The following is a 12,336-nucleotide window of genomic DNA, read 5'->3' on the forward strand; positions in this document are numbered from 1 at the left end:
AGATCGTGACTTAGCCAAAGTCGGCAGTTTAACTCACTGAGCCACCCAGGTGCCCCCCCCACCCCATTCCTTCTATTTAAGATTAACTGTATTTAAAGCTACACAATCATTACTCATTCCAGAAGCCACACATAACAATGTCAACAAACATCAAAACAAAATTCCCTAGCAATTCCATTACCTCCACAGAATGACATCCATTGTTTTGGTGTACCTTTTAAATTCTAGCATATACGCCTATAGGCTTTTCATGACTGTAACCATAGCATGAATGACGTTTTTATTTTATTTTATTTTATTTTATTTTATTTTATTTTGAGAGAGAGGGAGAGAGAGAGGAGAGATCAAGTGGGGGAAGAGCTGAAGGAAAGGGAGAGAAAGAGTCTTAAGGAGGCTTCATGCCCAGCACCGAGCTACTCTCGGGGCTCCATCTCATGACCCTGACAATCATGACTTGAGCTGAAGTCAAGAGTCAGACGCTCAAATGACAGACCGACCCAGGCACCCCATAAATGATATTTTAAAAAACTTACCATCTTCTATGTAATTGCCATGTGGCTGTTTTAAATATTTCCTTGCTTTTTAATAACTGCATAATATTCCACTAAACTTGTCTCTATTGTTGGTCACTCAGGTTGCTTTCATTACAAATAACATATTAGCCGTATCTGTTTTAGGGATCCAGTACCTCTTCTGGAAACATTGAATGGACTCCTTTTTTACACGAAAATCCTGACATTTTCTTCACTTTTCCTTCTGAGGTTCATATGTATCCAAGCCTGAGTCAAGAGGATGTTTTCACTGTGCTGGCTGTTGGACCTACAGGGAAGGTGTGCGAGTCTGCAGAATCAGGACAAAATGACAGGGACAAAGGGCTAACGTGGCAACCTTAAGAGGCAAGCACGATGCTCTCAGCTTCAGGGCTTCCTAATTCTGAGTCCCTGGTAGGGTGACCAGCCACCTCAGTGTCCTGGGACCACAGTTTCCTCAGGGTGAAGGACCTGAGAGGGGAACGAATCATTTATGTAAACTGGCCCCGCGTCATAATAGCAGCAACTCAGAGAAAGCCTGCTCGTACGCTGAAATGAGAAACCCTTATCCTTTAGGTAAGAGCCACAATAGATATTTATCTCAGGTTATTGCTCTGCTCCCCCCCAAAAAACATGCATACATTTATTCAGTAAACATGTAAGAAACCCCAGGCACCATTCTAGGCATAAGAGCCCTGGTCTCTGGTTGGCCTGGGTGGCTCAGTCGGTTAGGTGTGGGACCCTTGATTTCAGCTCAGGTCATGATCTCACGGGTTGGTGGGATCGAGCTCTGTGATGAGCTGTGCACTGGCAGCGTGGAGCCTGCTTAGGATTCTCTCTCTCTCTGCTCCTCCCCACCCCCCAAATAAATAAATAAACATTAAAAAAAAGAGAGAGAGAGAGAGCCTTGGTCCTGTGGTGCTTCCGTTACTGTGTGTGTGTTTTGCAGGGAGAGGACCAGAAATCAGTGAAAAACAGGCAATAAATGAGGATGGATATGATCAATGCAATGGCAGAAATAAGGTGAATGGAATAGAAACTTTGGGGGTGGGGCGCTGCTGCTCGTTTGCCAGCTGGGAAGATTACTCTGGAGCTACATTTGAGGCAAACCAGTGATGAGAAGGGTCGGTCACGGTGAAGATCCGCAGGCGGCCTTAAGGGCAGAAGGAGCAGAGTGTGTGTGGCCCTGAGTGGAAACCAGTTGGTCTCCCTGGAGGAATTTAGTAAATGATTTTGTGAACGCATTGCAAGGAAGGAATGCTGACCCTGAGGCAGTCTTAACAACCACCCCTTCGGAGTTCAGTTTTCACAAATGAAGATCAAGAGGCCGAGGCTCACTGCCTTGACCATCCTCTCTTGATTCCTAGTCCAGTGCTCTTTCCATCAAGCTATGCCACAGTGCCATTCCTAGCCACTTGGCCTGAGAACTTAATCCCAAGCCCCCCCCTCCCCCCCCCCCCCCCCCCCGTACAACTGGAATTAAATCAAAGAAATGCATTTGTTTTAGGTGTGAGAAAGACTGGAACTGGAATTGTTTGTAGATGGTCACAAGCGCCAAAACGCTGGACTCAAGGAAAAAGAGAGGGATTTGGGGATACAGATCAACCTTTGTTGGCGGGGCCCCCAGCAGTTCTGTTGAGGGATGCTTCCGGAACACCAGGTTAGGACAAATACTGCATCCCCAGAAACTGAAAACAAAACTGATCCGTAAGACAGGCAGTTCTAGCGGACCTTTCCACCTGTTCCTGAACTTGGGACTGTTCAGACTTTGAAAGTGCTACAGGTTGAAGAGGTACAGGGTTTGGTCACAAGCAGCCCGAAGTTTAAAGGGCAGAGAGACCAGGCAGGCGCAACGCGAAGTGTGCCAAAAAAGACAGGTGGAGGAGGCTGGGGGACGCGGAGCAGTGGCGAATTTAGCGACCGACGGAGGTGCAAAGCTGGAAACGTCCGCTCCTTCTGCCCCTTCCTTTCTTTCCCTCCCCACCTGGGTTGGTGACTCAGCCACCCCAGGTTGAAAGAACTGCGATGTAGGCTGTGAATTTGGAAACTCAAAGAGTTAACAGATCAAAAACTAACACAGGGGAGGAGAGAAAGACCACACCCCAAGGGAGTGCGGCGCCAAGTCACAGGAGGAAAATCCTATTGGCATCGAAGAGGCACGGAACCCGCCCCTGGGCGCGGCCTGCAGGGGGCAGGCGATCGCCCAGGAAAGCGGGGGCAGGAGGAGGCCCAAGCAGGTGCGCTCGGCAGCCACCCGCAGTTGCAGGGACCCCTCCTGGCACCTCCGCCCGGTGCGCCCTCCTCGGCTCGCGAACCCCGCGCTGCGCTCTGCCGCTGACATGTGCGCCGCCCCGATGCCGCCCCTGGCGCACATCTTCCGAGGGACATTCATCCACTCCACCTGGACTAACCCCATGGAGGTGCTACGGGACCACCTCCTCGGCGTGAGCGACAGCGGCAAAGTAAGCGGGCGCGGGGTCTGGCGAACCCCGACGGGCGCGCGCGCGGACAGGTGGAAAGAGTCTGGCACCTTGCGCTGCGGAGCGAGAGCCTCGGCTCCAGAGTTGAACTTGACTGTTTGACTCTTGGGGAACGCCACAAGAGCCCTGGGGCTAGGTTCGTGGGCTGGCCTGGGAGTAACACGTTCCCAGAAGCTGGGAGCTGTGGAGTACTCACACCCACGATTGGTTAGACAGCCGTCCAGGCTGCGGTGGAAGGGGGAGCGAGGCTGTGCCCTCGCAAGTATTAAGAAATCCCTAATAAACCTGAACCTTGCTTCATTCATCTTTGTGTCTTTGGCGCCTGGCATAGTGCCTCGCACAGGCTAGGCGCTCCGTACGTTTCATTGAATTTATTGTGAAAGAAATAACAGACGAGGGAGTCACTTGGTTAGTGTTGTTTAGCCCTTTCAGTGCATAGAATAAGCAAACAACTGATTTCATTCACTTGATTGCTCAACAGACAATATACCAACGATGCCAGCGAGATGACTTACAATGCTAGAAAGGTAGTCAGAGCGAAATTAACCACGTCCTCCCTACCCTGCCCCCCACCCCATAGCCATTTGCATCAAAGCAAGCAGTTGCGTTTTAAGGCTCAAAATGTCCTCTATGAGTGTGTCTTCTGTACTTCTTTTCCCCAAATCGGGATTTCTACAAACGACCTAGGTAACTTGATGTCTGATATTTACTGTTCGTACGCACCGGGCTGGACGCACTGGGCTGGGGGTGGTGACTGCATCAGCAGTGGCTTGGCTAGTTTGGTAAGTGGAAGCCATTCCATTTTTGGCAGAAAAAAAATAAAATAAAATAAAATAAAGACGAGGGTGGGCTTTTCCTCAACTACCAGTCTGGTTAGCAAAAGTACACCTATTTGTGACTTGTCAGCTTGAAGATACCATTCCTAGACTCGAGACGCTTCCGAGTCAGTGACAGTTTTGAATCGTGACTCTTAACGTTTGGGGATAACTGAACCCTGTTTTCTTATGATGCTTAAAAATGATTCTCTCTGTGTGTATTCAGGGAGACTGCTGTTGTGTTTCCAAGGTGATGGAACTCGCAGAGCTCCCCCAAATGGGGAGGCTTTAATAATGTCCCCCCCACCCCCACAGAGAGTGATACATTATTGCCTGGTGCATTTGACCCTCAAGTTTCAGGGAACCCTTAGACTTGGGGCTAGTCCCAAGAAGTAAAGCAACAGCGACCACTACTCTGGGGAGAGATCAGAGGTGTTTCCCTAATCACCAGGAGCTGTTCATCTCTTGGGTTTCTATTTAAAAATCAACTTCCCATATCTAGAATTTTACTTGGGAAGATAGCAGACAAGAGGGTGGGTTTGAAGACTGCCTTCACCGGGTAGCGCGTAGTAAGAAAAGGAAGTAATTCACCTAAAAAAAAAAAAATTACCTTTTCTGGGGGTTTTAGAGAAGAAGAAGGAAAGAGTGTCCCGAACATGCAATTAGCAGTTCAGTCAGGAAGTCTATTCCTCAGCGAGAGCATACTGAAGTTATAAATTTAGAAAAATGCCATTCCTCCACAAAAGAAAATAGCTAGGAATTGAATACAAAGGTGAGTTAATCGAGTGCCTTATGAAATGTCCGAACTGGTAACTGTTGATTTGCTCTTCTAGCTGTAAGGCAGTTGGCTGCAGACTGCGTGTAAGGGAAGAATGTGCCATATATATTCCAAGATTTGACTTCCTCCATTTTGAAAATGGGGCTGCTTTGCCTTTGTAGCTGCTGGGATAATGTTCATTTAAAAAATGTCAAGGTTCTTCCACAAGATTATCTCCCCATGAAACAAATAAGTGTGTGGTGTCATTGTGATGTTTACATTTTTACTGAGCTCCTAAAGCTGTTCACAAACCTTGGGATGATCAGAAACACGTAAGGGTGTTTAAGTGCTGGTTCCTGGGGGTCATTCTCACTCCAGAGAAGGTGAATCTGGAGTGGCCCCCAGGAAATGGCATTCCAGCAAAGGCCCCAGGGCATTTGGATGCAGGTTGTGGGTGGATTTGGGGTAAACAAGGGTATAGGGTGTGTGATGGGACCAGTTGTAGAGGGTCTTGGGACCTAGTTCTCCATTTCAAGCCCAGGTCTGGGGTAGCTTGTCAGATAGAGGGGACATGACTTCCTCTCCTTCTCTCTCTTCCTTCTAGACCTCATCTCTCATTTCCTGTAACTTCATTTAGGACTTAGAGCATGGTAATGACTAACTACTTTTAATTCATTAAGTAAAGCTCATTGAAAATTACATTAATTTAAAAAAATCTCTCGTCAACATCTTAGTATTGGGCATTTTGAATTCAGAGTTAACTCAAGTGACATGTAACTCAAGTGACATGCTCCTAGCAAACCCTTAACCTCTGGCTCACTGTAGCATTTTTGCATATTTCCACATGATGGCATCGTGCAGACCAGCAGGTGGAGGAGAAAGCCATGGCCTATGATGCACTATGTGGGACGTGGGGAGGTCACCACATTTCCACTGTGCAGCATCCCAGCTCATGTCATTGGCCCACTGGGACACAAAGATGCACCTGGGAAGAAAGATCTACATGGCATTTGTCGCCAGGCGTGCCAGCACATTGTATTTAGTATATTACTGTGTCATTATTCCCATTACAGATGGGGAAGTTGAGACTTGAGAAAGCATGCTTTCAGAGATGGTGGCATAGCTGGATTTTGAATTAGCGGGGCCAAAGCCATATTCTCTTCACTAGACCAAGCCGCCTCTGTGAGGCAAGGTCCTCAGCCGCAAAGGACTTGCACTTTTAAGCAACAAAGCTTAGACGTGTACCTGTAATAAAAGTGGACTGACTCCTAAACCAAAGACTGGACTCGTTGCTGACGACACGTTGATGAGAGAAACATGCAAACCTTGTCCTGCCCTTGTGAAATTGATAACATAGTGATACATTAACAGACTGCTATGACCCATCAGAACTTGAACTAATCAGGGAGTGGAGAGAAGGCTTTCCTTAGTGTCAAGTGACATTTAAATTGTGACCTAAAGGATGAGTAGAAATTAAATAGGTAGGGCAGGAGGCATTGGAGATAGGGAGGGAGCAGCCTGTGCAAAGACCCTGGGGTAGAAAAGAATGAATGCATCGATGTGGTTAGAGTCCAAAGTTCTAGGAGAAGGATAACTCAAGATAAGGCAGGAGAGATAGGCAGGGCAAGGTCTCGGAGTGCATAGGGAGTTGGAGGGCAGGGACACAGATTTGCCATCATCAAATTGTACACTGTTTAATTTTTTTTTCTTCTTAACATTTATTTATTATTCAGAGACAGAGAGAGACAGAGCATGAGCATGGGAGGGGCAGAGAGAGGAGGCAACACAGAATCCGAAGCAGGCTCCAGGCTCTGAGCTGTCAGCACAGAGCCCGACATGGGGCTTGAACTCACAAACTGAGAGATCATGACCTGAGCCAAAGTCAGACGCTCAACTGACTGAGCCACCCAGGCACCCCAAACTGTGCACTTTTTAAAGGTCATTTTAGCTTCAAGTTAAAGAATGCATTAGAGAGGGGCACCTGGGTGGCTCAGTCGGTTAAGTGTCTGACTCTTGATTTCAACGCAGGTCATGATCTCACGGTTTGTGAGTTCGAGCCCCATGTCGGGCTCTGTGCTGACAGAGCAAATCCTGCTTGGGGTTCTCTCTCTCTCTCTGACCCTCCCCAGCTCACTCGCTTTCACTTTTTTCAAAATAAATAAATATAAAAAAAAGAGAATGCATTGGAGAGGAGTCAAGTGCAGGCAAGGGGATCAGATAGGAGCCTGCTGCAGTAGTTTAGGTGAAATGGATGTGGTTCAGAAGAGAGAGGCAGTGCATTGTGTCAATTAAGATATGAACGCCTGGAGCCTGCTTCAGATTCTGTGTCTTCCTCTCTCTCTCTCTTTCTCTGCCCCTCCCATGCTCATGCTCGGCCAATCTCTCTCTCAAAAAAATAAATAAACATTAAAAAAATTTTAAAAAAAAGATATGAGTATAGTTGATACACAATGTTACATTAGTTTCTGGTAAGAGATGAACTGTTAAGAGTACCTAACTATGTGCATCTGATGAAGTTACTGAACATTTCTGCTTTCCAGTTTCCTCATGTATAAAATAACTAGCGTAACCCCCCCTCATACGGTTGTTGGAGGGCTTACGTGAATTACTAATTGTCAGGTGCATAGAATACCGCCTTGGACGTAGCATATGCCCAGTAAACATCAGCGGTTATCAGCAGTGGAGGTGGAGAGAGGTGGACAGGATTGGTGTCAACTTAGGTCGGGTCAAATGGACTTGATGATATGGTTAGAGAGATACGTGTGACTCTATTAAAAGGTGTGGTGCGATACTTACTTTTCTAGTTTCCTGGTGTTGAAGGGTGGCCAGTGTTGACATTCTGACATGCAAGAAATTGGCTAAGAGGCTTCTGGGAAATATTTTTCTCCCTCGTAAATGTGGGAAGAGTTCTTCCTTTTTTGGATGTTCTCATGTGAAGAGTGGACCTGCTGCCCTTGTTTGAGACGATGAGGAAGAGCTTTAGAGGATTTCAGAGACACTTACCTGGTCTGTCTTTGAACATCATCGAATACATACATGAATAACATCATTGGATAGTTAACTGTCCCGGGAACTGCCCTCCGCCTACTGCCCTCAGACTTCTGCGGGATAATGAAATGGCTTTTTTTTTGGGTCTACACATCTGTTAATTGCAGCCCAGGGCACCTCTAACTACGGCACTGCTTTTTTTCCAAAAAATCATATTATTTCAAAGGACTGCTCACTGCCTTTTCCTTTTCCCCATTTCTGTCTTCTCCTTGTTGGCCCAAAATGTCAGTGTCTTTCCAGGCACCCAGATCCTTAGTCCAGACCAGCTTGTTTTCCTCTGGAGTATCTTTGTATGCGCCCTGTCCATTATCATTGACCTTGTCCAGCCTTTCACTTTCTCTTGCAAAACTAATACAGGAGCCTCCTAGCTGTTTGCTCTTCTGCATTCCGATGTCTATTTAATGCCTACTCCTCCTTTAGATCACAATTTAAATGTCACTTGACACTAAGGGAAGCCTTCTCTCCACCCCCTGATTAGTTCAAGTTCTGATGGGTCATGTCAGTGTACCACCAGGTTATCAATTTCACAAGGGCAGGGCAAGGTTTGCCCGTTTCTCTCATCAATGCTCTCCACATCCCCGAAGGCTACTTCCTTGGAGCATGGCGAGCATCACGTATCGCCTCTCATACCACTACCGTTGGCTCTGTGTTGTCTCTGAGATCGAAATGTTCCTGATCGACATTCTAGGGATGGCATTATTTGACCCCACCCTGCTTTTCTAACAAATACTTCCTCCTGCTCCGTGTTTCTCCCTGGCAAATGGGAGGGGGATTTCCATGACTCGTTTACACCACGAGGTATCCATGAGCTCAGGGATGTCTATCCCTGCCAACTTCTCACTGTTCCCCAGCACATCGTGTTCTTTTATGCCTCCTTTGTGGGTGCCAATCTCACAGCCCGGAATAGTCCTCCTTTTTATATCCCCCTTTTCACTCCACCTCTGTCAAAATAAAATCTTGCTCTTCCTTCAAGGCCCAGTTCTGATGTCTTCTTCTTCTTCTCAAAAGTTGCCCTGGCCATCCTCCTTCAGTTGCAATAAATTACCCTTTGTTCTCCCACAAAAGTTGGCATATATACTGACACCAGTGTCTTTCTGGTGGTGAGGAGCATGGCTTCTGGAGTCAGACTATGTGGATTCAGACCCCAAATCTGCCTCTTACCTGGATGAATTTTCTAACATATCTAAGCCTTGGCACCTCATGTATAAATTGTGGACAATAATAGCACCCTGAAGGAGTGGTGAGGCAGATAAGACAGAGTGTGTAAAGTACTTGGCACATAGCAATTGCACAATAAATATTGGCCACTGTTCTTATCTTTTCTTTCGGTAAAGTAATTATTTCATTTTTGCCTTTCATTATGCTTAGCTTTATAGAACGTCCTCACTCACTGGGCTAGTGTGAACTTCTTTTACAAATGGGAGGTGAACTGGAGAGAAGGTAACATTTATTAAGTCATACTCTTTGTCAGACTCTAGCAGATTCTTTGTACGTTAGCAATTCTGAGATGAGACCGCATCATCATCGTCCTTTTTTTGCTTCATCATCTGTGCTTTACAAATGAAGAAGGGAGGCTCAGAGAATTGTCTGTCTCAGCTGCGGCCACAGCAAGTTAGTGGCAAAGCCAAGATTCACACTCATGACTGATTTCAAGGTCTGTGCTCTTTCAAGGAGTCCCTCCTGCCTCCTGTCATGAGAAGGGCTGAAACCCTATTGTCCTTAGGGCCCCTCAACATTGACTTATCGTTTGAATGCAAATTAGGTCTATTGAATGTGTTGTGTAGTGTGTGTGTAAAATGTGTTGAATGTGGTGTGTAGTACGAAGACAGTCATGCGTGATGAGTGAAAAAGACATTTATAGCTCCAGAGAGATTTTTTTTTCAAATTTAAGTATAGTTGATACTCAGTGTTACATTAATTTCAGATGTACAGCATAGTGATTCCATGACCCCATACTTTGTGCTATGCTCACCAACACTCACCATACGATGCTATTATAGTACCACTGACTCTGTTCCCTATACTGTACCTTCTATCTCCATGACTTACTCATTCCATAACTAGAAGCCTGGATCTCCCACCCCCCTTCACCCATTTTGTGCATTCCCCTACCTTCTGCCCTCTGGCGACCATCAATTTGTTCTTGGTATTTATGTGTCCATTTCTGCCTTTTTTTTTTTTATTCATTCATTTTGGTTTTTTTAGGTTCCACGTACAAGTGAAATCATATGGCATTTGTCTTTTTCTGACTCATTTCACTTAACATAATACCCTCTAGGTCCATCCTTGTTGTCACAAACAGCAAGATCTCATTCTCTTTTTATGGCTGAGTGATATTTCTTTGTGTGTGTTTATCCATTGATCTATCGATGGATACGCGGGTTGCTTCCCTATCTTGGCTATTGTGAATAATGCTGCAGTAAACATAGGGGTGCAGATATCTTTTTCAAATGAGTGTTTTTCTTTTCTTTGGGTAAATACACAGTAGTAGAATTACTGGGTCATATGGTAGTTCTATTTTTAATTTTTTGAAGAACCTCCATACTGTCTTTCACAGTGGCTGCATCAGTTTACATTCCTACCAACAGTGCATGAGCTTCCTTTTTCTCCATATCCTTGCCAACACTTATTATTTCTTGTCTTTTTGTCTCCAGCGATTCTAACAACGGTAAGACTATATCCCAGAGAGATTTTTTTTAATGTTTATTTATTTTTGAGAGAGAGAGACAGAGTGTGAGCAGGGGAGGGGCAGAGAGAGAGGGAGACACAGAATCCAAAGTAGGCTCCAGTCTCTGAGCTGTCAGCACAGAGCCCAACACGGAGCTCAAACTCACGAGCTGTGAGATCATGACCTGACCTGAGCCGAAGTCGGATGCTTAACTGATGTGCCCCTGGAGAGATTTTTTAAAAGCACAATTGGACTTCTTCTTTGAGGCTTTGAAGCAATGCTGTTGAGTGTGACTGGAGTTTGCCACTCTCTGGTTCTGTAGTGTTTTCTGTTCATGGAATTTCTCTGTAATCATTTTCCAAGGTTGATCATCTCTTACCTCATGCATGATTCTGACTGACATTGTTTCCTACTGTCTAAAAAGCCATACTCTTTTCCTTTGTGAAGACTTTTTTTTAGTTGACTTTATTATACTACTTTATTAATTCTAAAAGATAAGCTACATTAACTTCAAATTTAACTTCTAATGGAGATCCAGTTTTCAAAATCTTTTGACCCTTGTATTCAGTGCTTCTGCTTGTGAAATGAAGATTTTTTTCCTCCCATGAATAAGTTATTCATGCACTGTTACCTGAGACCATTTCACAACAAACACCTTTGCATCTTTTCTTTCCCTATTGTCCCCGCTCAGGTTGGCACCCGCAGAACACCGGTTCCTATAGCCACAGACCTCTTGCTCTTCCCAGCCTATTACTGGGTTTTGAAGAATTATTTTGACTGAATGAACCTTTCTCAGTTAAAACCCCACTTGAAAACTCGATTGCGCGGATCTCAATTTATCGACAAGCTATTGGTTCACGAGTTAAAAAAAATCTTTGAGGGCTAAAGCAATGATACTGTAGTTCTAATTACAAGTAAGTTCTTCTAGGCTTCCTAGGAATTTTAAAGGCCTGCTGTTCCCCAAAGGCTTACGTGGACAGAAAAAGTGTATCATGTGATCATACAACCTCTCCATGCACCTATACTCTTATAAACACACTTATAAAACACATTTCTGGAAGGCAATATTAAAATTAAGAGCCAAAATGGAGCACCTGGGTGGCTCCATCTGTTAAGTGACCGACTCTTTTTTTTTAATGTTTATTTATTTTCAAATGAGAGAGAGAAAGAGCGAGAGAGAGGCAGACGCAGAATCTGAAGCAGACCCTTAGGCCTCTAGTTGTCAGCTCAGAGCCCAATGTAGGGCTCAAACTCACAACTGTGAGGTCAAGACCTGAGCCGAAGTTGGACGCTTAACTGACTGAGCCACTCAGGCGCCCCAAGTGTCCAACTCTTGATTTCAGCTCAGATCGTGATCTCACAGTTTGCAGGATCGAGCCCCGCATTGGGGACGCGGAGCCCGCTTGGGGTTTCCTGTCTCCTTTTCTCTCCTCCCCTCATCCACAAGCACACACGCACTCTCTCTCTCTCTTAAAAATAAATAAATAAACGTTAAAAATATATAAAATTGAGAACCAAAAATAATATTTACTTTTGTAGAGTAGGAGCGGAGAGTTAGGGACGTGGAGGAGAATTTTTATGTTGCACATTCTAGCTTTTCAGTGTTAGTTTTTCGTTTTCGTTTTACTTTTATAATTTAATATAATATTTACCATTTTAACGTGTGCACTTCAGTGTCCTTTATTACAGTCACAGTACAACCATTACCATTACCTAGTTCCAGAATATGTTTGGAGCATGAACCATGTAGCAGCCACCCCCTATTCTTCCCCTCCCCCCCTCAGCAACCACTAATTTGCTTTCTCTCTCTAGATTTGCATATCCCAGATGCTTCAAATAAATGCACACATACAGTATGTGACCTTTTGTGCCCGACTTTTTTCACTTAGCTTAATGTTTCCAAAGTTTACCCATTTGGTTGGTTATCACTCTAGTCCTCCTGTTCTCAGGAATAGCTAAGCCCATTTTGTCCCCCTTTTTGTTTGGCACCTCCTTACATCTCTTACTTTTTTTCTTGAATCTCCCCCATAACCTCACC

General features: G+C 45.1%; 1 protein-coding gene across 2 annotated transcripts in view; it reads left to right on the forward strand.

Annotated features, from left to right (window-relative positions):
- The first annotated feature begins 2,415 nt into the window (after positions 1 to 2,415).
- GDA (guanine deaminase) overlaps positions 2,416 to 12,336 on the forward strand; it is a 79,779-nt gene continuing 69,858 nt past the window's right edge. The window contains exon 1 of one of the 2 annotated variants that reach the window (XM_060610063.3): positions 2,416 to 2,992. In XM_060610063.3, coding sequence (XP_060466046.2) covers positions 2,870 to 2,992 — 123 coding nt within the window. In that variant the 5' untranslated portion in view covers positions 2,416 to 2,869. The remainder of the gene's footprint in view (positions 2,993 to 12,336) is intronic. The other variant, XM_060610064.3, reaches the window with a different exon arrangement.

This window comes from Panthera onca, chromosome D4 (genome assembly GCF_046562875.1).
Source record: "Panthera onca isolate mPanOnc1 chromosome D4, mPanOnc1 haplotype 2, whole genome shotgun sequence".
Taxonomy (NCBI): domain Eukaryota; kingdom Metazoa; phylum Chordata; class Mammalia; order Carnivora; family Felidae; genus Panthera; species Panthera onca.